Here is a 27,126-nt window from a genome sequence, read left to right as displayed (position 1 = left end):
CAGGGCAGGGATATAATCTTCATTTTATAGATCAGTGAAAATAAGTAGACTGAGCCCTAGAGAGGTAAGACGCATGTTAAGGATCCCTGCTGTAAGTGCAGAGCTGGAGTTAGAACCCTGATCCTGGTCTCCTTAGGAAGTGCTATTTCCAGTACATAGTACCTTATGGGGTTTCCGTATATTCCTTAATTACAGTGACATATGCCATGACTGCCTTCCATTTGCTCACAGTTTCTGTGGGTTGGCAATGGTTAGGGCTTAGCTGGAGTGGCTCTTTGGGGTTTTGTCTGGGCTTCCAACAGCTGCAGTTATTTGGGGATTGCCTGGGGCTGCACCATCTAAGATGGCCTAACTCATGTCTGGTGCCTCAGAGGGTGGTGTGGCTGGGCCCCTCTCCACAAGCCTTTCATCCCAGCCTTCTTCACAAGATAGTGGAAGTTTTCCAAGAGGGTAAGACCCAAAACTCAGGCCTGTTGAGGCTGCGTTCAGAAGTCACATGGCATGTGTGATACATTCTGTTGGTCAAAGCAAGTCACAGGGCTAGTCTAGATGCAAGAGGCAGGGAAATAGATTTCATGTCTTGACGTGAAGAGCTACAAAGAATTTGGGGCCATATTACATTCATCACAAAGGAAAATGCACGTTCAACAAAGAGATTAAGTTGGGTGATAAGGGAAGGGAAGAAGTTCTATGTATTCTTGAGAATGTTGTTTGAATATGTGCCTGTTCCATGTGGTTGCAAAGGGGCTGTGTTGAACGAAGTATCATGTCCTTGTGAGGGATGTTACAAAAGGGAGCTTCCGGAGAGAGCGTCTGCCTGACTCTTTCCAGTGAGGTATTTCTTGGCTGCTTCAACAACCTGGTGAATACCCAGGTAAGAGACCCAGTTTTATAGCCCTGTAAACTTAAGCCTGCTTTGATGAGAAGACATAGAGTATGACTTTCAGATAGTCTAGGGCCATAATTTATCTAAGTCCTAAATGGGTAAGACTTTTGTGACATCGTCCGTTTTTTATGTGAAGTTCAGGGCACTTGATTTGTTTCAGCCAGATAAGGCCTCAGCGGAACTTCACTGGGTGGGGGAAAGCCTGCTGACTGCAAAGCTAAGTTCAGAAATGAAGCCAGTTGGGAGGAATATTTGGAATGCCCTTGTTTTAAATGTCTCATGCAGAATGAAGTGGGGCAGAATAGAGTTGGAGTTTGTAACTTCTGAAGAATCAGTGCCTAAGAGTTTGAAGTATAGACACTTAGCTTTTGTGATCTCACCAGGAAAGTCAGAGTCTATGCTCCTAGGAATGAAGGCAGAAGAATTCTTCATTTGAAAAATGCTCTTCTGGCCCCTTTTTCTCTCTTGGAGTTGCCTCACCTTCTGACCTAACAGATCAGCCCTATGGTCCCCAGGATTCCCTAGGGACTCTGATTTGGTGGATGGGATGGACCTGGGTCCCCTAGTCTGCATCTGACTTCCTCTCTGCCAACTGAGTTAAATAAACGTGAGCACTGCAAGGTGTCATAAGCGGAGGAAACAATTGTTTGATAGTAAGCACATCTTGTAAACTATCCAGACTCGTTATGGACATGTTTACAGTGCGATTTGTAAAAACGAAAAGCTCAGTATCCTTGCTGAGACTATTCTGTCCTGTTCCTTTGCTAGCTAGCTACATTTGGATGAAGAGACAGACACACCTTTCCTTTAGCCTTGGGGTCCACTTGAAAACTCGCACCAGGACTCAGATTTCTGTTCTTTCTCGTAAGGTGCAGTGTGTGTGTGTCATCTCCTGAGCAGCAGGGCGAGTGTGCTGACTGGGGGGTTCTTTCCTCAGAGTGCAAACTGTGTTTTCCGCCTGACCACTGCTTCTGCTATCTCCCACTGGGGCCTGGGCAGACAAGCTGTGTGTACACTTCCTGAGAAGGCGGGTGGTTGTGAAAACCTTTCCCATATAAACAGAAACAAGGCATTGGCTCTTTCAGATACGATTGCCAGCAACTTTTCTCTTCTAACCTCTGGAACACAATTGCATCAGCTCAAAGACCATCTGGTTAAGAATGTGTACTTCCCAGCTTGCTGAATGGCAGAATGCCCAAATGCCCCAGGCACATCTGCCTTGGTCTCCAGTTCCTAAATGATTCACCAGCTGACCAGTTCTGACCCAGCCTCAGAAAGGTGGGTTTGCCCTGGAGGAAGCTGGAGTGATGCTCTCCTTAGATCCTCTGGAGTGCCTTTCAGAGCAGCCTCAGCGGCTGTGTGTCTGGAGCTAGCCTAAGGAGTACTTGTTGCTTTAGGACAGACCTGATTTAGCTGAATTTATTCATTCATTCATTCATTCATTCATTCATTCATATTTATGAGGACATAATGTCCTAGGGCGAGAGACACAAAGATAAGATTTAATTTCTACTCCTAAGAGCTCATGCCACAGGATGAGGATCTAAGTAAGAGAGAGAAGGAACAGAGAGATGTAGAAATAGATGCTGATAATACAGAACACCTTCTCCTTCCTTCTTAAAATGTGAAATAGGCTTTGGCAAGTAAGGGTCTAATCCATTCATTTATTTAATCAGCAAACATTTGCTGCATGCCTACTTCTTGCTAGGCCTGGTACCAGGTGCTGTGTCTACAAGGCCAGCACTTAAGGAGCAGCCGGGGGGTAATGCCAGGAGGGCAGAGAAGCACCCGCCCTCATTCTCCCTCCGCCCCTCTCTGATCGCCCCTTCACCTCTGGGGTTGGATACCAACAGCATGAGAGGAGGGGGCAGCAGTCCTAATCCTTTTAGGGTCCAAAGGAGAACCCGCACTGGAAAGGGCACTTCAAAGGAAGCAGAGCTGCAATGTCAACATCCCCTTCCACAAGCCCAGTCATTTGTCATTTGTCTCCCTTTGTTTTTCCTTAAATGCATATGCAGCTTCAATCACAGCAGTGAGGCAGCACCTCCAGTTACTGGGAGAAGGGTCTTACCTCCTTCCCCATCTCATGCCCAGTGAAGACATCTGTATGCATATTTCCCCGCCTGTTAGTTTACCAAGCACTCTTTCCTCCAGTCCTTTAGTTCAATGAATTGTATAGAAAAAGGGATGAACTATTTGGGTAAATAGATATTCTAAGGACTAAGGAGCTCTTTGAAATCATATGGAAAATGAGACTAGAAGTAGTTAAAAAGAAGGTAGATTTTATCTGTAATATGGAAATATTTCCAAAATACATGAATGTCTTAAGTTTCCAAAATAACATACACTTATGTTTTAAAAAGGGGGGAATGATAATAGCATACTCTCATAGTGTTCACTGCGTGCCAGGTGCTGTTCTGAGCACTTTGCATATATGAGCCCATTTGACCTTCAAAACCACCCAAAGCATTGGGTACTATTATTATCTCTTAAAGCTTTGAGAACTGGGGCATGGAGAAGTTGAGTCTCTTGCCTAAAGTCACAGCTAGGATTTCAAATCCAGGCAGCTCGTCTGCAGATTCTGGAACTTAAACTTTGCAATATTTCCCTAGGTACAGCTATATGAATATAAATACTTTTTAAAAAGGTCAGAAAGATGCACACTAAACTGAAAATCGTGGTTGTCATTAGAGAGAAACCAGGAATGGAAGGTGAGGCAGGGTCCATTCAACATTCCATTAACTGCAATATTTGAAGGTTTTGGGGTTTTTTCCCCCAGAGAGAATGATTTCACGTTACTTCTGTTAAAAAAATCAGTTGGGGTCAATTTTTGTGATTTTGAATACAGTTACCAGATTATGTTCTTCTAAATTTCACACTGACTTTGGTATCAGTGAGAGCAGAAGGATTGTGTTCATCTTTCCTCTTGAGCAGTCTCATGACCTCTGATGAAATCTTATTTCAGATTTTAGATGAAAAGTTATCTCAGATTGTATCTGGAACAATGGGAGGCATATTGCTAAAAGTATTACATTTCATGGCAGAAGTGTCTTTCAGAGTTTAGAAACTGAAGCCCAAGTGGCCATATCAGGTCAAGTATTATGTACTGAACAAATAAAGAATTTGTCATTTCATTATGAAAATGAAGTAAAACTTTAAAAATTTCATATGTACTAATAATTAGGAAATAGCAGTGTATTAGGGTTCTCCAGAGACACAGACCAATAGGAGATTAGATAGATACCTAAATCTTTGAGTATCTATATCTATAGATACAGATATATCTAAATCTTTGAAGATAGGTCTAAATCTTTGTATAGATAGGTAAGTTAGATAATGAGGCAATATTTTAAGGAATTGGATCACACAATTGTGGGGCTGACAAGTCTGTAGGGCTGGTCAGCTGAAAATTCAGGTAAAATTTGATGTGGCAGTCTCAAATCCAAAATCTACAGGACATGTCAGCAGACTGAAAACTTAGGCAGCATTTCTATGTTGCAGTCTTGAGGCTGAATTTCTTCTTTTTTGGAAAACCTCAGTCTTTGCTCTTAAGGTCTTCAACTGATTGGATAAGACCCACCTGTATTATGGAGGGTAATCTGCTTTACTTAAAGTCAAGTGATTGTAAATTAATCACATATACAGACACCTTTACAGCAATATCTTGACTAGTGTTTGACCAAACAACTGGGCACCATGGGCTAGTCAAGTTGACACATAGTTAACTGTCATAAGTGAATTCCAATTTGAACTATTAGGTTGTCAGAAAAGTCATAATGTATTTTTTCTGTTTTTCATTGCAAAAATGCGTCATGACTTTTCCGACAACCCAATAAATTCTGACTGCTCAACAATATGTGGGATAAATGAGTGTAGTGATTTTTTCACTTAGGATAACTGAAGCTTTAATTTGCTATAAGAGACTCAATCGTGTAAGGAAAACCTTTGAGCAGTACAGTTAGAATATAGTTACTATTCTAATCACTAGTTTTGCTTAGTACAAGTTGGGTTGTGAGATGATGATTCATGGCAGTTGAAATAAGATTAATTAAAACAGTGCACACAAATCTGTGAGGCTAAATGGCAAACACACGGAACTCATTGCTGCAATGTGGCATTCTCAGTTTTATTCCTAGTCAGAGTTAACTTGCAAAGGTGGTCAGTAATGAGGTGTTTTCAATTCAATATAATCACACATCTATCTCTTCATCTCATCTATAGATTATGCAAATGATTTCAGGACAGCCTCCACCCCATGAGTCCAAATTCTAAATAAATTATGAGTTGTGCCTGTGAGAATATTAATGAATGTGATCTGTGACTCCTGGCATTATAGCTGAACTTTAATACTGCATTGATTCTGTTCTTAAACATATCATTAATTTGTTACTGATAAACTAGGTAAGGTAGTAAACATTTGTCAGAATTAGGGCTATCAGTTTAATTAACAAAAGGTTATTCAGACTGTTATTTTAAATACGAAGAAAAGGATACACCACTAAAAAGATCCTTATTAAAATGTCTTTGTACCACTGCAAAGTAGAGGAAGGGAATAGTGTGTTGTACATGTCATGGAGGTAGTGGCCTTTATGTTATTTCTCACCTGTGAGGTAGCTATTGTTAGTTCCTTTCTATAAATGAGGAAAATTAGGCTCAGCAAAGTTCATAAACTTGCTCAAGTTCAGCACAAAGCAGCAGACTCCCTTGAAGGCTGAAACTCCACTACAGACACAGCTGAGACACAGCTGAAACACAGAAGGAATTAAAATGTTTGCTCTTGCATTTCTCACATAAGAAAGGTGACTGAATCCTTTTATCTTGCTTTTCTCTTATAGCACAGTTTTAAGGGCAAAGGTCTCCCCTACAAATAAAGCATTTCTTCCCAGGGAAGTGCAGCAGGCTGGACTATTTTCATTATACTTTTATTACATTGCAGTTTGTCTATGGCAAAATGAAACTTGCTTCCCACCTTTTTTCTAACCACTGGAACAGTTGTTTAGAAAATGGTTAATTTTAATTACCACTGGAGTAGACTAGGGACTGCAATGAGTGCCTCTGTGATGGTAGGGGTGGTACAGAGGGTAGGGTGACATAGTAGGGGGGAGGTGGGGTTTCAAAGGCATTGATGAGTGTTTTCAGTTCATTACAAAAAAAAAACATGGGAGTCCTCTCCTTTCCTCCATCTTTCCTTTGGTCAGCCCTTTGATGAAGCCTGTGAGCTGTAGTTGCTGCAAAACCATTCTGATTAGCTAGGCACTCAGGTCAGGCAGCACTGCAGTGCTTACTTACGCCTTCATCCAGTTGTCATGAAGACAGATCTGTATTTTGCAGTCATATAGCATTGCAGATATTTATAAGACTGCACAGCTCTACCTTGAATTGTACTCATAAACTGAAAAGGTACTAGAGATCATCTAGCCCAGTGGTTTCCCAACTTTTTATTTTTTGTAGCACAAAAACTTCATTTACTTGCAAGCCCAACAAACACAAGAGACAGTGCTCTGATGCAGCTCCGAGGCTCTTCTGTCCTTGGTGCCCCCATTTAAAACCAATGATATTATTTGGGCCGGCCGAGTGGCGTGATGGTTAAGAGCTGGCTTGGGATGCCAGAGGGCCCGGTTCGGATCCCACATATGAGGGCCAGTGACACTGCCCTCTACAGCTAAGATGCTGAACAACAGCTCAACCTGGAGCGGGGCTGCCGTGAGTAGCTGGCGATGGCAAGGCTGCAGCCCCTGTGGCAGTGGGTTGCCATGGGCTACCGTGTGCAGCCAGCAGCCACCATGAGCGGCTGTCCAGAAGCCGGCAACTGATCTGCCTCGCCTGGGAAGAGCGCAATGATGGTGCCAACTTGGGCCAGTGAAGCAACGTCCTCCCAACTAGACTGAAGAACAAAAGGACAGCAACTTGTCTGTTCCCCTTCCCCCAATTCCCCAGTGCTGTTCCCATCCCCCAATTCCCCAGTAAAAATAAATAAAAAGAAAACCAATGATATTAGTCTATGCTCTCACTTTACAAATTTAACAAAACCATTTTTAGCAAATACTAAGTGTCTTAACACTGCACTACGTTTAGGACAAATACTGGGTCTAAAACATGAGTATGCTACGGCCCCTGGCTTATCGGGGAGACATGATTACAACACGACAGTAAATTCAGTGCAACAGTACCTGTGATATTATGGGGGCATGGAATCAGTCAGAGCCTATTCTCTAAAACGGAGCAAATTAGCTAACTTGGGAAGGTGTGGGGAAGAGTCTAACCCAGAGTGAAGAACCGAGTGGGTAAGTAGCTAGGGGTTCATTCTAGGACAAGTCGTTTTCTGTAGCAGTGGTGCGGTGGGAAGTGAGGAAGACGGCCTATGCCTTGTCTTGGTTCTTCAGGAAATAGGGGGACACTTGGAAGCCTTCAAGGAGGGGAACGAGGTCAAATTTATGTTACAGATTGCCACAAGGGATTATGGATTTGATGAGAAGGAAGGTAGGAAGACCTGCCTGTAGCTCACTAATACAAGAGCAGGAGCAAATTTGGGGGTAAAAAGGTGCATTTCTTTTGAGGTTCCAGGTAGAGATTCCAGCATGACTGGATGGATAGCTAAGTCTGAAGCCTTGGAGAAAACACCAATCCTGTATGCATGCATGGACGGACTGCAGGGAGATGTAGGAAAAGGTTATTTACTTAATCCTTTGCCGGACACTGAGCATAATTACTTTCATAACTAGGCAGACATCATCATTTTAGTTTTTAAATTCTGATTTATCTTCCAAACTTTGCTTTCCCTCAATTTTCAACTCAATTGGCACCATATCATATATGGAATTTCCTGCATTTTCACTAAAAATTGCATTTGGGAACAATACTTTGTAGCCATGAAAATCATGCTTTCAAAAGAAATATGCAAATATTTACCAGTCTTCTTACACCAGATGTCATGATTTGGTGTAGTTGGGTCCTATACAGATACAGCAGGATAGAAAAATCTCTTCAGAATAAACCAGCATGTCAAGTGCTGTCTTGAATGTAGTCATCACAGGCAACCCAATGTTCTCAGTGACTTATGATGGCAAAACAAATGCAAAGCTGAAATCTAACCCAGGGTCCCCTCAATGTCTGACTCACAGGAGTGTGCTGAGGAGACACAGGCTTTTCTGACATTGCCTGGGATTGTCTTGTCTAAAAACAGTAAAGTTGAGTGGTCTTTATTTGAACTTTCTCACCACAACAAATACATCATAATCTGTGATTAATATTGCCTACCAAATTGACAGCTGACCTTAATGAAGCATACTCAGAAACTATCTTTGAGCATTTGCTTTTAATTCCTTAGAGAAAAAGAACCATCACTATAGTATATTCAAGAACTTATTTCCTTTATGCTCAAAGCAACTTAAAAATTTTATAAATTCCTTATTAGAGTATTACCAGCTTATTCTGATCCATAATGGCTGTATTAATATATAGTGTTAACATGCCAATGGCATATATTTCTAGCCATTTGCTGCACTTCTCAGTTATCAAGACAAAACTGGAATACTTGGATAGAATCTGATTTAATGCTGGGTTTTCTAGACATTTCTCTCCAGTACTAGTTCAAAATATTAATTTTAACTTTCTAGATTGTGGGTAGAGATAGGTATAGTTTCGGATTATGCAGATTTCAGTAAAGGCACGTGGAATTACTGTCAGGAAAACATAAGCAGCCTTAGCACTTGGTCAAGTCTTAAAAATCTTGATCTGTATCTGAACGGGTTTATTTCCCAGTGGAGAGAAACTGACTAGTACACACAGTATAGATCTTATTTGGGAAACATGCCAAACTGAAGATGGTATCAAAGCATAACAATCTGAATGAAAATTTGTTTAATAATCGCACATTAGACTTTTATTTTTAACTCAAACTCTTGAAGTTTAGAGAATGATACAAAATGAAATACACAGAATCAAACCCAAATTATCCAAGAGTAAGTTTCATTTCTCTCTCAAGTGGATGACAGAGATGGATAATATATCTTAAAAAGATTAGTATGTGCTTGGTTGTAAGAATTACCCAAGGCACATCCATTCTCTTTCGAGTCTAGCTCAGTGGGTGGTAGGTTTGGATTGGGAACCAAGAATTTGTCTTTTTGGTGCCTTAAGTGGTTCTAATCATCAGGCAAGTTAGGGAAATAATGTCCAACAGGGAAAACAACAGCAACACCACAGCTCCTGTCTCCTTACTGGAGCTTTGCCCAACGAACTGCCTGAGAATGAGAAACACTCCACTGAAATTGAGGAATTGTCTATAGAACAGTTTATTTCAAGTCCAAAACACAAAATTACTCATTTTTCTTAACATACTGTATAATTTCTACTGCATGAATATGTAGGGTTTTTCTATTCACAAATGTAATTTATTTCTGAACTTTCGGCTCAAATGATTCATATATATATATACATATATATATATATATATGTATATATATGTGTGTGTGTATATATATATATATAATACAGATACAGAGGACATGTACTTTAACAAATTTGTTAAGAAAATATTTTACATAAAAACACACAAAGCATTTACTAACACTCTTAAGTCTTCACAACCAGTCTTCAGCTAAAATTTAATTGGAAGTTCATTTTCTGCAAAACATTCCAACACTGAATATAACAGAATGTAGTACAGTAAGTCCTCACTTAACATCGTCAACAGATTCTGCAACTTTACGTGAAACAACATATAACAAAACAAATTTGAACAAGGGCTAATTGATATGAACAAGAGTTTTAACAAGTTCCTACAGCATCTCCTCAACTTTATAATGAAACGAGATAGAAAACAATGTTATTTGAGGACCTGCTGTTTTTACATACTTTAGCTTATTATTGCAGTTAAAAGTTCCCCCTTCTTTGATGGCTTCTGCATATATAATATTCATAAAGCAGAAGACTTTCTTTTGAAATCGGTGACTTTTTAAATGTCTTTTTTGGTATAACTTGTCCCCAACCAAATAGTCATGATGAAATCAAGTAACTGACATATAAGGGCTTTTTAAAGCTAACAATGTAAGAATTTAATACCTAATGGTATATTATCCTTTATTGTTTTATGTCCAATAACTACAACCTGGAGTGCTATTCTAGTGTAATCAATTGGCATCAAAATATAAAGTAAAATATGTACATTTTTATATATCAATTCTTACCTGAATAATCTCAGATCTCTTGAGAATGTTCCACAAAGTGGAATTTCTTCCTAACGTTATAGTGAATGTGGTACAATGTGTACAACTTGGTGAACCAGTGCCCGCTTTTTCATTTCCAAGATTATCCCTTATCTTGAATCAAATGCACAATCTTGACTACCATGTTATAATGCACTGGCTTACAGTTTGTATATAAAGTCCGACTCAAGCTTATTTTGGTTTATTGTACATGCTTTATTAAAACGGTACTGGTATTTACAGTATCTGCAGAGTCCCTTCCAAGGCGCTCTCACACATTCAAACACACCCATACGACATCCATACTACAACCCCATGCACCCACACCAGGGAGCTGTGAGGGTCAGACTCCTAAAATTAGGCAGCTGTTGGGGGATAGAGTTGTTGATTTGTTTTTCAATTTTTTTGAAGAGAAAAGCATGGGGGAATGCATTTGGCCATTACAATGCTAATTAAGTTTGTGTATATTAACATACATGGCAGTAACACTGAATATTCCTTTTACATTCTATATACACAGAATGACATCAAGGTTTTTGCGGTCAACAGAATATTCCAAGTTCCGTCTTAATGCTGCTTGTAGTGACTTCTGAATTCACATATGGGCTTTCCCTAAAAATAATTCAAGTCTATGTAAGTGAAATAAGGCACAAGTAATATTGATCTGACCTAGGGGAAGGGAAGGAATGCAAAACTAGTTTCAAATGATCTTACTGTTGGGCATTTAATTTTGACTTAAATCCACTTGAAGTCCCATCTAATTGCTAAAGATTTCTTAGAAATAAAGGTTTTTTTTCTGTTCCCTGATGAAACCCAAAAAGAAAAGTTGGGGAATTCACATTTTAATGTTTCAGTAGCGTAAACTACTCAAATTGATGTGCAACCCCACCTCCTGCCCAGGTCTCCTGCCTCCCTCAATGCTAACACAAAAGCACAGCACATGAAATAGGAATCCCTTGCTGTTTATGAGATGTGTACACTCAAGCAGCAAATACATATCTGGTTGTCTTTGATTTAAAGGAAAAAAGAAAAAGAAAAAAGGAAAAGTAACCTCATAACTTCTTACTCTTTAAAAGAAAAATCCCTGTCTCTTTCTTTTCAGGATGAGAAGCCCCACCAGACATTACAAACAACTGCAACATGAGTTTGGCAGCATCAAGAATGTCTAGTATTCAAATCTTCATAGTGAGACTCAATTAGCTTGTACACAATCTGTTGATTTTTTGCTGCAGGTGAACCGAACCCCAAGACTCTAGACATTCTGTGAAAGGGAGTAAGAATTGCAGAATTGCAGTTCTGAAGGCCCCTGACTTTGGTTGTTTACAAAGTTCAATCCTGTTTATTGTGGTCCTTGGTATCTTCTTCATCTGTATATTCTGATGGTTCTTCGCCTGGTTTTAGCAGTCTGCCTACATAATCATATTTTTCTGAAAGACACATCAAAAGAAAATCAGTAGTGATCAAATTTGTTTCACTATTCTATTATACAGCAGGGAAGGCACTTCCACTTCTAGAATCATATAAGATAAATTTCCCTACTGCTCACCTTGGCTGGTCTTTGTACTCAGGTAAGGCTTAAACAAAAGAAAAACAGGGTCAAGGAATTTAGAAAGCTTGGGGGAACTGTGCTTTGCAGGACAGTGTCCCATACCACCAATTCTTAATCAAGACTCTGCATCAGAATCACTTAGAGATCTTTTCAAAATATGCACGTCCAGGACCCGTCCCAGACCTGCCAATCCCAGGGCTCTTGGGTTAGGTCTGGGGACAGATACTCTGAAACTGTCTAACTAACGTGCACTGTGAGTCTCAGAACAGTTTTCTGTTTTTAACATACAGAACTGAGATGAAATAAAATGTAGTGTTAATAGTTTGGACTAGAGAATAGAAAAAAGGAAATGGTGACCTTCTTGGGGCTGAGGAAGGGGGAGAAAAGTATATGAGGTGGAAAATTACATGGTGAGTAGATCCAACCAGGAAATATTTTGGGGGAGAAAATGTGACATATGCTAGTAGACCCCAGGAAAAGAAACCAAATGAGATGAAAATTCATTTGTTACTTTTTATCCTGTATTCTTTGAGGTCTTAGTTTGTGGCTCCTGTCACACTATTATTCAATCAATTCTTTTTTTAGATCTCTGTTACAATGCTTGTTTTTTATTCCAGGTGTTTAACTTAGAGCATTGCTATGTTCAAGTCAATACATGTTTAGTCATTTCTTGGTCAGGAATTTGAACCTAGGTTAACTGAATTAACTGATGAGCCCAGAGGATAAGATAGGAAGAGCTTTATCCAGCAGAACCAGTACAAGTGCCAAGAAGCCAGAAAAACTGTTGTAAGGGATCCAGAGGTCACACAGGTCCAGAGTGTCACATTAGGTGGTAATCACTGATGTCATGAGGGGTAATAAAGGGGAACAGTTTTCCTTTGTGGTTCAAGGGTGAGATCAATAAAATCATTTAGAATTATACTATTAGTATCAACAATTTCAGTTTTAAATATAAACCTATTTTTTAAAAAAACCTATACCCTAATAAACAAGCCTTATATGATTAAAGGTGTCACAGTTTTTGTTAGGCTTATGTTTGGAATAAGTCAGTTTTTAAAAATGGGTTTTATAAATCACATGTAATAATCAAATTGCTATTTAGCTATATAAATCATGAAATAATGATGACAATGAAAACATACGACATCCTTAGGCTCTTAAAGAATGTGAAATAATATATACTTTCTTTGGCCATAAATTTAATATTCTCAAAGAACCCAGCAAAATGAAGGTACCTTTAAACTGCATTTCCCATTCTCGAACACTCTCCATTTGTACGGCATTCAAATCTGAGAGATCATCATATTCATCTCTAAGTGCATCTTTATCTAGGCAAAATGTCGCCAGTCCTCTGGAGGCGTCCCTACCAGCAAATATTCCATATGGACCCGCTGGGTAAAAAAAAAAGAAATTATTTAGATTAAGAGTATTTTAGGATGTCTCAATTGAAAAAGTCAACAGAAACCTCATAAACACTCATATTTGTACACAGCTTTATTTTCAAAATATGCACAGATACTAGATGGGATAATGAGAATAAATTTGTTGGAAATCTGCTTTTTGACCAAAGTAAAGCTTTCCACTGAAAATTTCAATTATTTTAGATACCCTAAAACTTATATTCAAAGATGAAGACTGTGAGGTATTAAGGAGAATAGGAAACTTAAAGCAGGTAGGTCTGGAAGCCAGTTTGCTTGAGGGAAAATTACGCTTTCCTGATTGCTGTTAATTAACCATGGCATCTAAAAATAATCGACAAGACATCCACTGGTTATGTACTATGTGAAGACATAGTATGTACAAGCGAACTGTGGATCTAAAACACTTTTCTTTCACCTACTCAATGTAGGCTGTAGGTCTACGTGAGCAGAGACTGAATCATCCATGCCCCCCAGTGACTGCGTCAGTATCCAGCACATGTGGACGTGCAGCAAATCTGCTGAATACAGGGTTTGATCAGAAATATGACCCATTTTTAAAATAAATACCACCTGATTATCACAATGATCTATATATAAACTATGAAAAATCATTAAAGAAAATAATGGTTTTCATTTAGGAAACAGGAGAAGTGGTATAAAGAGCAGTTCTTCTGATTGACACAAAATTATTAGCATTTTGTCCAAGGAATTAGAAACCACCCTCTCTAGGGAGGAATGGCATGATTTATACGCTGGCAGAAATGAGCCATTCCCAAAGTTTGTCCTTGAGAGCAGCAACTGTCTTTCTCATCTCTGTATCCTCAATGCCTAACAGTGCCTGGCATGAAGTAGGAACATGATAAATTTCTTCCAAATGAATTAGCTGCAATTCCAAATAAAGAGAAACTCTATATTTGGACCCATTACTTTAAAAAGATTTCACTTATGGTAAGCAAAATAACCTCCTAAATATAGATATAAAAAGATACTTCAGTTGTTTAAAAGATATACTAATAAAACTGAAACAACCTTATTTTCTATATCAATAAGTTGATTAAATTCTAGTACATTAATTTAATGGGATAATATACAGCTATTAAAGAGAATGAGGTAACTGTACAGACAGAGAGAGAAGTCTATGACATATTAACTGAAAAGGGCAATTCAGAAGAGTATATAAGTGTGTGTACACTTTACACTCTGTATATACATGAAAAACACCAGGAGGAATACAGACTAAACCCTTTACAATGGCAATATTTCTGGGGAATGGAGGGGAAATTTTTACTTGATACAATTGGTAAAGTCTGGCTATTGAAAAAGCGATTTTTCAATCTCAGGCTATCTTCATCTTAGGATGCAGAGCATGTAGATTTTTCTGTTTAAAAATGTTTTAAGAATTATGTGCCAATAAATACTATTTCTAAAATATATAATTTTACGAAAGAAAAATTTCTTTCCTGAGTCAAAGTTATCCATATATAACAAAGGTAATTTAGAAAAAATAATTTAAAAACCAGAATTACTGGCTTAACTGAGCAACAGAATGGTAAGAGAGCTATTATTGTCCAATTAAAAGAGTAAAGTATTTTCTAACGAAACGTAAACAAGTAGAAAAAGGAAATTCCTTGACTTTCAAGTTAGCAGAATGATTATATCCATATTCATATTTGGAAGCATTTAGATTAAAGATTGTCAGAAAAGTATCTGTATCTTTTAAGAGTAGAATTCAAAATTTTACTTAAATAGACAAAAATCTAAACATTTATGAACATTAATTTGAATTATAGAAATACTGCACTATGAAGTTCATTGAATGTAAAATTCATTTTCTGAAAAGGTTAATATATGTAACCAGAAGTGGCATTAGCAATAAATTAAAAAAGTAGCATTATTAGTTATTGATACTTTAATATGAAAATATAGGTGATACTTCCAGTAAAGTACTGTATTTTTTATCCTGCTTTTCCCATTCTTAAATGTTTTCCATATGGCTATACTTACATTAGGTGACTATCACAATTACTTAATGGTTGTATATTTTCCCACTGAATGGACATAACTATAATGTACTTAATCATTCTATTAATATAAACTTCGGCTACCATTTTATACTTTTTAAAATTTATCTTCTATATAAGAAAATGGAACACTATAATTGGCCAATATTTATAACTTTCAAACTGCCCATTATCTCAATTGACATTCAAAAGGGTATTAGGCATTTAAGAGAAAGAAATTCAATATTGTTTCTATTTTTAGAGTAAAATCTGAAATTCATTAAATTGGAGTTAATTATTTTAGAGAAATGTTCATTTTTAAAGTTAAGCAAGAACAGTCCCTAGGTAAAACAAAAAGTAGCCCACCTTAAAGCAGTTGTCTTTTTTTTGCATAGCATAACTCCAACATGCTTTGTGGCATGGCTAATTTCAGGACATGGAGGCCATATATATATATATATATATATATATATATATATATATATATATATATATACTGTCCTAGCTTTTTTTTTTCCCTTGAGAAATAACAATGGCAAAAAAGTCTAAACATTTTATAGTGTCTCAATACTGACTGGATCAATGCTTACAAACTTAAAACAGAGACAAGTCAAACACAAAACGAGAAGAAAACTGATCAGGGGTATAAAAACCTACAAATGTAAAATGATAGTTTCAACTTCAAAAGAAATTTTCTAGCAGTCTTACTTCTCTCTCTCACAGTCTTGCAAAGCGGAAGGGACAATTTCTGCAGCCCCCACCACTCCAATTGGCAGATGAACAGAAACAGAGGCAGTGACTTGCCTAAAAATTAATGACAGAACTGGGGAGTACTGCTTCTACTTTTCTATCCCAAACACAGTAGTACACCTTGAGAAAACAGAGGATCCACAAACCCAAACATGGAATGAAAACCCTTAAAACTGGAGCATTTCACTAATACAAAGTTTCATGGCAATGGGTATTTTAGAATCCTTGTTAAATCAATATGGACGAGAATTAACAAAAAAGCTGTAGACATCAACAGCTTTTCATAGTATTTTGTTATAATATTTACCTCCCTGGCCTGCAAATCAATCTACTTCAGGGTACTTCAGAATATAAACCATAAAATACATCTAAATAGTAAAAACGAGAGGAAAAAGATGAGCATTATAAAAATAGCAATTAGAAAACCCTCCACCTTTGAGTATATTAATCTATACCAGTGCATTCTTTAGTAAAATTCTCTGCCAACTTCCCTAAAGAGGCCTCAACATTAAATGAATGTAAAAACAAAACTTCATAAGACATGTTCTTTTTTTTTTTTTTTTGGTTTTATATTGCTGACTTAGAGTGAATGTAAGTCAACAGTTAATAATAACATAAGCCTAATTCTAGACAAAATGTGTTAACTCTCGAACAGAAAATAATGATTCAGAGACTAACATATTTTCTCACTGTCTAAACTTTATTTTCTCCACAAGTTTATTTCCCTGAGGAAGCATTTAACTTTTGAAAAGGTATTCTGGTAAGTTTTCTTTACTTTTTCTTGTAAGACCATAAAGAACATAAGATTAAGAACTAGAGTTGGAATTGGATGGGTTGCTCAGAGCAAGCAGAGTTTGAGGTCTAATTAAAGTACATTTCTCTGCACTCATAACACAACCAGAAGCATATTAAGAAGTCAGCAATACCTCCCCATTCCACTACCTCCTTATATAACAAACCTATAGGTTTCTGATCCCAATACTTTGGTAACTGAACAGTTTACAAAGTCCATGTAGAATGAGAATTCAAAGGTAAAAAAAAAAGCATGGACTTCAATATTATCTATTGGAACTTAAACAGTGAAGGTAATACTGCAAGTGTTGAAGAAAAAAAGTATAAATGGTGTTGGGATAACTGAATAGCCTTCAATAAAAATAAAATAAATAAATAAAAAGAAGCTGGATCCTTATTTCATGCCATATAACATAAATTCCAAATAAAACTAAAAAACTAAAACCATAAACGTATTAAAGAGGCTACAGATTATAAAAAAATTATCTTTAAGTGCAAAAAGTCTTTAAGTCTGAAACAAAACTCAGCAGCCACCAAAAAAGATAAATTTGAATAAGTAAAACCAAATATTTCTATGTGGTTTTTAAAACACCATAAAGTACAAAGACAAACCAGGAAAAATATTTGTAGCAAAGACTGATTTACTTTTTAAAGAACACCTAAAATCTATAAGACCACTATTATGATAGAAAAACTATGGCAAAAAATATATGAACAGATAATGTGCAGGAAAGAAAACATAAAAGACTGAAATTTTCAAGATGTCCAACCTCTCTAAGAAAAAGAGAAATTTAAATTAAAACTATATTGAGATACCATTTTATCTTGTCAGATTTACAAAGACCAAGAAGTTTAATATGATATTTTTGGCAAGGGGGTGAAAAATGGTATTTCATGGAAGTGTAAATGGTCCAACTACTCTGCAGGGCTATTTAGAAATAAGTACCCAAATATAAAAGGTCCATACCCTAAAACTCAGTAATTTTACTTCTAGGAATTTATTTTATAGATATTTATAACTTTACTCACATGCATAAAATGACATGTACATGAGTTCAGTAGCACTATCCAGTAAGAACAGACTGGAAACAATTTAAATGAGCATTAAGAGTGGACTGTTAAGTTATGATATATTCATATAATAGAATATTATGCATATATTCAAAAGAATGAGATGGCTTTCTTTATATTGATATGAAAGGCACTCAAGATATTAAAATATTGTTAAAGGTTTGCATAATATGCTACAATTTGTGTGGGGAAGAAAAGTACATATCCACATGCTTGCACTTGCAGAGAAAGCTCTGGAACAATACTCACACTGGTTCCTCACCTCTAGGAAGGGAAGTATGACGGCTGGGTTGTGGGAAGGAGACTTATTTTTCACTGTGTATCCTTTTTAAATGTTCTATCTTGAGCATGTATCACCTAGCAAAAAATAGTTTTGTCTTCCACTAGGCCCTGGGTTGAAATGTCCCCCAAATCACTCTACAGGAAGACTTCCACAATGCAGGGCTCATGGAACATCACAAAAAATACCAAGAAATAAAAAGTTAGCAATTGCTGAAGGTAAGTTTGCAATAAAAATTATAAACTACATGAAGAAACAAACCACCGTGGAATGAACACATATAACAGATATGAGAACTGGCACCCCAAGAATAAGATAATAGAAGCAGATTAAAGAACCATAGTATGTTTGCTTAAATTAAGAAGTTGAGAGATGGGACATAAGGTAAGATTAAGAGACATGAAGGACAGAATGAAAAGCTAATGTTCATCTATTAAGAGTTCCAGAGGAAGGAATAAAGAGAATGGGGGAGGCAATAATTGAAGAGATAATGGGTCCAAATTTTCTAAAATAAATTAATGACACACATCCTCAGATTTAAGTAGACTCTGAACATGTTAAAAAAAAAATCAAATCCTGATAAAAGCACAGAACTCCAAAGACAAAGGGAAAAAAGTATCAACTACAGCAAGTCCTCACTTAATGTCCTTGACACTTCTTGGAAACTGTGACTTGAAGCGAAATGATGTATATAACAAAACCAGTTTTACAATAAGCTAATTAATATAAACAAGATGGCCATCCTATGGCATATTTATGGTCACAAAAACAAGACCAAACTTCTAAACAAAGACTCAAGCCACTTCAAATATTAAACATTGAAATAAATGTGAGTTATACATACATTTAAGAAAGATGAATAAAAACAAGAGAATTCCTTTTCAACCCACTTACTCCACAGTTCAGGGTGGGGGGTGGCCAGCACCTATATGAGCAGCTCAGGATGCCAGGTGGGGACCCACCCTGGACAGGATGCCCTTCCATCTCAGGGCCACTCACACCCACACTCACTCACTCAGACTGGGACAATGTTGACTGGCCAGTTCACCAATGTGCACGTCTTTGGGACAGCAAAACCCATGCAGACACGGGGAGTATGCAAACTCCACACAGACAGTGACTCCAACCAGGAATCAATCGTTTTCTCATCAACTTTATAAGGAAATGACATTAAATGAAAAAGTTATTCAAGGACCTGCTGTACAACCAAAAGGAAAAAACACATTAATCAAAGGAATGACAAATAAACCAAAAGTAGACTTAAAGAGAAGGCAATAGCATATAATACCACTGAAGGTTTTAGATACAATAACACCTATAATTTTATATCCTAAAACTATACTATTATTCCTGAGTGAGGGAAGATAGAGTCAGAGTTTTTTCTCCCAATAAAAACACTATAGGACGTACCTCACTAAAATGAAAACTGAATCCTGAACAAAGGAATGAGATGAAAGAAATGGCAGTGCATAAAGAAAAAATGATAACTATGTTGGCAAATTTTAGTGAGGACTGACTACTGAAAAAAAGGCAATAGTAATTTAATTTGGGGGTGGAGTTTGAAAAAAAAAACAGTGGATCTAAAAGTCTAATAGCAATAACATAGAAAGTAGGATGGGGGAAGGATAAGGGTTAAAGCTTTCAAACCAGGGCCACAGCATATGGCTGTGTGTTTACATAACTCCAAAGGACACCATCCATTTACATACATGGTAGTTTTCTATATTTACTAAGAAATAGTCTGTCAAATGGAAGTGAAGTGTCTTAAGTACAGTTTTTCCTAATTCACACAAAAATGTTTGGCTATGATTCTTATATTGTTCAGAAGGGTAGTGTCTATAGTAAAACCTTAAGGAAAATCACCAAAAGAATAGAAATAGAATGCATTCAAATTAGTAGGGGAGAAAAGTGAAAGGGATTTTAAAAAATCAATCTGAAAAGGAAAAAAAGATGGGAAAAAGGCAAGGAAAAGTATGATAAAGAGAAATTACTAAATAAGATAGAAAATAAATCTAAATATACTAGTAATGACAAAACAAACTGATTAAGCTGTTAAAAGACATTGTTTATAATAGATTTAATGAAAAAAATCCAACTATAGGTTATTTTATAAGGGAAAAAAATGTAACAGATTGGTTGAAAGTAAAAGGATGGAAAAAGCAGCACTGAGGTAATACTAATCGAAGGCTGAAGTCAAGCTAAAAACCAATGAAGGTGATAAGGGTGTTTCTTTCTCTGCTGAATAAGATGATCAGTTTTAGAAGCAGGTTTCTGCTTAAATATCAACCCCCTTTTCTTGACACTCTAATGTAAGATATGTTTCTTAACCACCTAGCCTACATAAAGTCTTTTGCTACCCTCTATTATGTATCCTAGTCATTTCTTTCATAGCATGTTTACAGATTATAATTACGTAGTGAATACTGGTTTATTATCTGTCTTCCTCAATAGACCATCAACTCTATGAGGGTAGGGACTCATCTGTTTTGAAGACTCTGTTAACTCTCATTTCTCACAATATATTACTTAAGTGACATTGTAATGAAACCCAGGAAACCCCTTCTTAGTATTTAAAAATGGAGCTGAAAGCCTGTATTCTAGATCTTGAGACAGGACGCAGGTTCTAAGAGTATAGCAGTTACTTGAAGATGCCTGTCGGGCTGTGAGAAAGGGTTGGGCTATGGCACAGACTGTTGAAAGAACTATTAAAAGAATGTGAATGGCTAACTCCAGATGTTACCAAATCTACTCTTTTCTTCCAGCTTGAATTACATCTTTTGGTCTCATTCTCACATACATGCTTTAAGCTATCCTTTTATACTTTGTGATCGTATGTAACACAAATACAGTTCCCTCAAAATTTAAGAACAGTGGAATAATGTTGAATTCAGAGGAGCCAACCAGGTAGGTATTGTAGAAAAAAACTAGTTTACATTTCAGCAACTATTAAAATTCATCAGAAAACTAAGCCGATCCTTTTATCTTACTGGTAGGTAATGGATGTGAATGGGCATTAAACCCTTACAACAGACCTAGCTGGCTTCAAAGCAAGAAGCTGGGATGACAGCTGTGTAGTGTCAATAGGACATCCATGAAGGAACAGGTCAGGTTATACCTGGTCTGTATGATGCAACCCTTGCTTCAACTGCAATTTTGCAAACTATAAGTGAACATAATGAAGATAAAAGTTATTAAAAAAAAAGGGAAAACCACTTGAAAGGCACATGTGTTCCTGTCCTCAACCTCCCAAATACTAGGCATCTCATGAGGCACTTCTTATATATGACTTTTCTTTCCAGTGTAACTTAGAAGGTAAGTTGGAGAAAACACCTTTGGTATGTATCAAAATACTCTACATGGAATATGGGGGAAGCAATATATCTAAATTGCAGAAACGTGGGATAATCTATTAGAAAGGTAAATTGTATACTTTCTTGCCATCCTAAAGAATAAATAAAAACACTGTTTTGGGTAGAGTTCCATTCAATAATATTAAATTATTTAAAATTATACTATCTTTTTGAGTCTTCCTAATCTATTGCTTCTGAAAACATGTGAAATTATGTTATGATACAATGGGAAGGGATGGCATGTGAAGTCAGTTACACTGGGTTTGATTTCTAATTGTGTCACTTACTAGATATGTGATTTTGGGCAAAACCTCTCTGAATTTATCTCCATGTTTGTAAAATGGGAACACTTTCATAGATGGCAATACACTATACAGTGCACTAATATGGTAGCCTTGTGGCTACTGAGCACCTGGTATGTGGCTGGCATGACTGAGGAACTCAATTTATAATTATATTTAATTAATTTAAATTTAAACAGCCACATGTGGCTTGTGGCTGCTACACTGGATAGCACAACATAAAGCCATGAAAGTGTGTTTCTTGAGGCTTTAAATCTTTAGGGGAACCACGAGAAAGTATAAAAAACAACAGTAACCTTCTCTACAAGTTTAACCCAAAAAGCAGTTAACTGAAATAGTGTAGACAGCCTTTGTGGTCAAATATATCTGGATTTGAATGCCCTGTCTGTGTGACCCAAGCCAATTTCCCCCAAACACTGAAACCTTAGACTCCCTATCCGAAGGATGGGAACACTGTGGAAATGACAAAGTAATGGATCTGATGGAGTATTAGGTGCTTAACAAATCTGGTCTCCTTTCTCCTCCCACATTCATTGTTTCTTAAGATGAACCACTTTCCTCACATGCTGGCCAAGTGCCGGAACCGTTACTAAATTTAATATTGACAAATGTAGTTAATGCCAACTGCTTGCCAACATGTGTTTATCCACTAAATTGTCAATAATTTTTTTAAAACCTGAACTTTAAAAATGGCCAAAAAAGTATCTTCAACATAGGAAAAAACTCAGAAAACAATCTTTAACTCTAAAACCATTATTGTAAAATGGAAGTAGATATTGTCTAGGCATAGAAACTAGGTTTTCTGGCTCCCTTAGGTTATTCTTTCAAGCTACTGAGATTCTCAGATAAGGAATACTGCTTCTGAATTATTTTGCTACAAAACTGCTTCACTGATTTGAGGATGAAAATAAAAATTAAAAAACCAAAACTGAACTTATATTAATGTATGTTTCATAGCCAGAAATTTGGCTTCAACACTTTTGGAAAGAGCTACTACATCCTTTACATATTCCAAGCCCATAAGATGATCCAGCTACCTTTAAGGTACTTTTTCAATAATAAAATATTTCTATTAGGATATTGATTAGTAAATATCCAGAATAAAATAATTGACTGTCACTCTTGGGCTGTTCATCAGGACCTGGGAATTGGTGAAGCTAACCTAAAACTGACTTCTCCTTGTTATCTGAGGAGCCCCCTCACTGCACAGGCCACATAAGGCTATCTGCATTACACCTATGACTCTTATCTTAATTTTTAATTTCTGTTGCAGAACATTTGCCACTGGAGGCTGCCAAACTGTCTATGACTGTCTCTCCTAGCTATTTTCAGATAGTGGCAAAGCATAACGTGTGAGGACAACTATGCCTCTTCCCACTAAAACTTTGCTTCACTGTCAGTTTAGATAGAGGTGACGAAGGCAGATCTTTTAGTTGGGTAAGCTCTATATCAAAAACCTAAAATTGTACACAATTTCTAATCACTGAACACACATTTTAATGTCAATGGGAAAAAAAACTTTAGGTACAAAATACTGTGTAAATCCTGACACAAAAAAATTTAACTACTGTATTTAATTTGGTCTATGCATTTAAATATTGTACTTTGGCCCTCATCTCACATAGGCTCTTAAGTACACAAAAAAATGTATTAACCATTTCAGTGGATATAGTCAGCCATCTATTTTTCATATTCGTATAACTAGAAGTAAATACTTTGTAAGCTATCTCCAACTTATGTTGAATGTAGACATACCAAAATACAAGCAACTAAAATAGTTCAATAGGTAAAATCTCCAATTTCTTATATCTGTTCCAATTAGACACACCAAAGCTCTTCTAAACTATCTTCCAGCCACCAAACACTGAAATCAGAAGTATGTGTTCACAAGTGTCAATAAATCTCAAGCACTAAAGCTTAAAGAGGAAACCAACTTGTTTTAAAGACTTGCCCAACCCCTTGCCTTCAAGGCTTAGATGTACTCTTTTTGAAAAAGTCACAGTAGGTCCCTAATTTTATTACTTATTTTTAATTGTAGTCACTTTTTAAAAACTTAATTAGTACACAACTAGGATGTACAATGTGCAATTTTATGGTAGACCAACAGGATCCATGAATCTGAACTGAAGTGTGTTAGCATCATCTGAAATGTATGCCATAAATACATTATAAAAGAAGGGTTTCTAAACACTACATACACAGTTCTGTGAAAGCAAAGTTTAAAAATCTTTTAAGTTGCAGAACTGGTGCATAGGGGTATGAATTTATAGCTTTTTAAAGTGTTTTTTCCTCCTCAGTGAAAACAGTTATTTATCAACGTGTATTTGAATACTTGCCTACAAAAAGGGAGAAAGACAGAAAGAAAAGACAGAAAAGGAAAGGAAGGAGGGAGGGAAAGAGGGAGGAAGGAGGGGAGTAAGGAGAAACAAAGAAAAAAGAAAAGAGAAAGAAAGGGAAAAAAAAGAGAAAAAGAGAAGCAGACAGGCACGCCTGCTGGGTATATGAACTCCACCCCCAAAACTCAGGGCGAATACCCTTGCCAGTCTTTCTTAAGATCTGCATTCTTGTCTGTCCTCATCCTACATACATTGTTAATCTTGGGAAGCATCTTCATACTAAAACTGGTTTTTAAGAAAAAGTACGAGGTGTTGCTTATACGCCGAGAACTCACAGGCTAGTGGGTTCGGACTCGAAAGTACGTGGCCTTATGAGAAGTAGTAGTGGGATAAGCGAGATCAGTGGCAAAAAGAGTAAAGAAAGGAAAGCTGTGAATTACGGGGCATAAAACGTGAGGTCCCTCCTTTGGAAATCTCCCCTCCCTCTTGCCCCCACCAATCCCAGGCATCAGAAAGCTCAGGAAAGCTGGAGGGTCAGTCATGACTGGCTACAACCAAAAGATTTTGAAAAATTCAGCACAAAAAAATGTTGGGAGAAGAAATGGGATGGGATTAAGATAAAAGCTGAGCGCTGCTTCATGGGGTGACACTGGGACCCCGACTTCAGGGGAAAAGCTTGGAGGTGCCCACCGTTGGGGGTGTTTGGGGGCGGGCCGTCCCAGGTGCAGCAGTCAAGGCGCAGGGGTCCAGACTTCGACAAGGCTGGGCCAACTAGCACAGTGCCCAAAGGCCTCCCCATCAAAAGGGGGGGGGCTCACGCTTGAGCTGCAGGGGGTCCTCCCCCGCCTCCCCTTCCAACTCCTCCTCACCAGGGCCGTAGAACTTGCTGCCTTTGGTCACGTCGAAGACTTTCCCATTGACCGCGAGCAGGATGCGCGGGGTGCGAGACCCGTCGTACTGGCGCAGCTGCTCCAAGCTGAAGTCCCGCTTCTTCATGCGAGGCAGAGAGCCGGCAGGGTTCTCCTCGCCCGCCCCGGCCCCGGCGCCCAGACCCCGTCGCCCCCAGCGCAACCACAGCCGGTAGGCCCCCAGCAGCACCAGCGCCACTAGCGCCACGTTCAGCAGCATCTCCCCGCCCCCCGTCAAAAGCGCCAACGCCGCTGCTGCCCAGCCGCCCCCTTCTGCTGTCGCTCCAGCGCCGCCCGGGCTCTCGCTGCTGCCGTCGCTGCTGCTCTCACTGCCACTCCCCAGGGTGCCTAGCTTCACGTCCCCATCATCCGCCGCCATCACTGCCCGCCAGCGCCTTCCTCCTCCTCCCCGCCCCCTGCCCTCCCCAACCCACGGCCAGCCCCGCCCACCTTGGGGCCACCAACCAATAACGTGAGGACAGGGGGCGGGGTCAAGCTGGCCCCCGATTGGGTGTTGACGGGGTAACGTTGTCTAGGATCTCTCCCTCCTCCTCCCTTCTTTGGCTGGCCGCACTCGCGTGCGTCGTCCCGCCCACCTCGCCCCACACTTCCCTTCTCCGATCTTCGCCTCGGCTCGCCGAAGTGGAAGAGTGGGGCGGGCCTGAAGAAAAGATGTAGCGCCGGCCGCGCGCGCGTACGGGCGGGCCGAGACTACGGCGCGTGCGCGGGGTTCGGAGCGCCACGCGCTCTCCTTTCCTTTGCAACCCCTCCGGGAGACACGCCCCGCCCAGTCCCCTCGCTGTGCGCGTGCGCCCCAGAATCGCTTCCTTTCCCAGCTCTGAGTTCGGGGTCCGCGAACTCCCGCCTCTTCGCTTGTCGCCCCGCCCGAGAGCTTCACGTGCTGCTCCAAAGCGGCCGCGGAGGCGGGGCCTGACCGGAACGCCTTTCTGAGGGCGCCGGACGGTGGCTTGTGGGAGGCCGTGACAGAGTTGTAACTGCTGGCACAAACTGGTGAGGGGTGTCTTTCTCCCCTGGGCGCCGTCGCGCCTGCCCGGAAGCCGGGAAAGTGGGCGCGCAGGCAAAGCTACCGCCCAGAAGTTTTGGCAACGAGCTGGAGTCTTTCTGGCGCGGAGAGAGTGCACGGAGCCCGCACCAGGGTAGTTTGGCATCAGGCATATTCGTGCTGTCCGCGCTGGCACCCAGCAGCCACTCCTTGGTGGTTTTGGCCAGGGCTGTTCTCGTAGTGTTTTTCTTTCAGGTTTTAAACAAAAGGTGTCCTTATTCCTTAAATCATAATATCTACGGTGATAGGGAAGTGGGTAGGATGAAGTGGTCCTTCTAGAGTCTTTTACCTTCTCGAGCCTTTAAAAGACCTTTAATGTCACCTCTGAAATCTCACTATGGATGGACCCTTCACCTCACGCAGTCAACTCGTTTGACTTACTCTCCTGCCCTAGTCTGTGTCGCTGAGTCATCCCCACCCCCCACCCCAGAACTACCTGCTGTAAAGCTACCGGTGTGGTGCATGAAGGAAGGAGTAGCAAGGGAGTAACAGTTTTCGTTTAATCCGAGAAACCAACGGGATGGAGGAGAGACCTGGGCAAGCAATGGGGGCTTATGGTAGGGGCTAAAAAGTGCCTATTAGGGAAACAGCAAGTGGTTCATTTTGGCTTAAGTAGTGAAGAGGAAGCAAAAGTCTGGAAAACTAGGTTGTAGTCTTTAATATCAGGGATGACCTTGGACCTTGTATTGATTGCCCTGTTTGGAGGAGCCACTGAAGATACTGAAGGGGCAAAAGCCGCGATCAAAACTCTTCTCTGGAGGGATTATCTGCCTGGTGTATGAAGGATTGGAGTGGGGGAAAGACTGGGAAACCAGTTAGTAGGCTACTGTATTTGTGCACGTGAGGAAAATCAGAACTAATGGTGTCATTACAGCAGGGGTCCGCAGGCTTTTCTGTAAAGGGCCAAACGTGAATATTGTAGGTGTTGCCTGTCACAGTTACTTAATTCTGTCTGGTGAGAAAGCAGCCATAGACTAGATACATAAAGGAATGAGCATAGCTGTGTTCCAATAAAACTTTATTTATGGACACTGAAATTTTAATGTAATTTTAGGTATCACAAAATATCCCTTGGGTTTTTTCAATGATTTAAAATGTAAAAACCATTTATTTGCTCTCTGGAGGTACAAAAACAGCCCACAGGCCATCGTTTGCTGACCCCTGCTTTCGAGGTACTTTCTGGAGGCAGAGTGAACAGGATTTAATTGGGAATAA

At 38.9% G+C, this 27,126-nt stretch overlaps 1 protein-coding gene across 1 annotated transcript; it reads right to left on the bottom strand.

Moving 5' to 3' along the window:
- Positions 1-9,462: 9,462 nt before the first annotated feature.
- On the bottom strand, positions 9,463-25,341 carry PGRMC2 (progesterone receptor membrane component 2). The gene is made up of 3 exons (XM_019663765.1): positions 24,810-25,341; positions 12,874-13,029; positions 9,463-11,516 (listed from the first exon to the last, which is right to left on the bottom strand). The coding sequence occupies exons 1-3, from the start codon at positions 25,225-25,227 to the stop codon at positions 11,419-11,421; spliced, it is 672 nt and encodes a 223-aa protein (XP_019519310.1). The 5' UTR covers positions 25,228-25,341; the 3' UTR covers positions 9,463-11,418.
- Positions 25,342-27,126: the final 1,785 nt, after the last annotated feature.

This window comes from Hipposideros armiger, unplaced genomic scaffold (genome assembly GCF_001890085.2).
Source record: "Hipposideros armiger isolate ML-2016 unplaced genomic scaffold, ASM189008v1 scaffold_1, whole genome shotgun sequence".
Lineage (NCBI taxonomy): Eukaryota > Metazoa > Chordata > Mammalia > Chiroptera > Hipposideridae > Hipposideros > Hipposideros armiger.
Note: the sequence above shows the minus strand (reverse complement) of the source record. Positions and strands in the feature narration are given on the sequence as shown.

Bases quoted from the DNA above. Each gene is read 5' to 3' on its own strand.
- PGRMC2 (XM_019663765.1), bottom strand. From the start codon at position 25,227: ATGGCGGCGGATGATGGGGACGTGAAGCTAGGCACCCTGGGGAGTGGC. The intron at 13,030-24,809 runs GTGAGGAGGAGT...TTTTTTACCCAG, and splicing joins CAGCAAGTTCTACGGCCCTG to CGGGTCCATATGGAATATTT. The intron at 11,517-12,873 runs GTACCTTCATTT...TGTGTCTTTCAG, and splicing joins ATGGGAAATGCAGTTTAAAG to AAAAATATGATTATGTAGGC.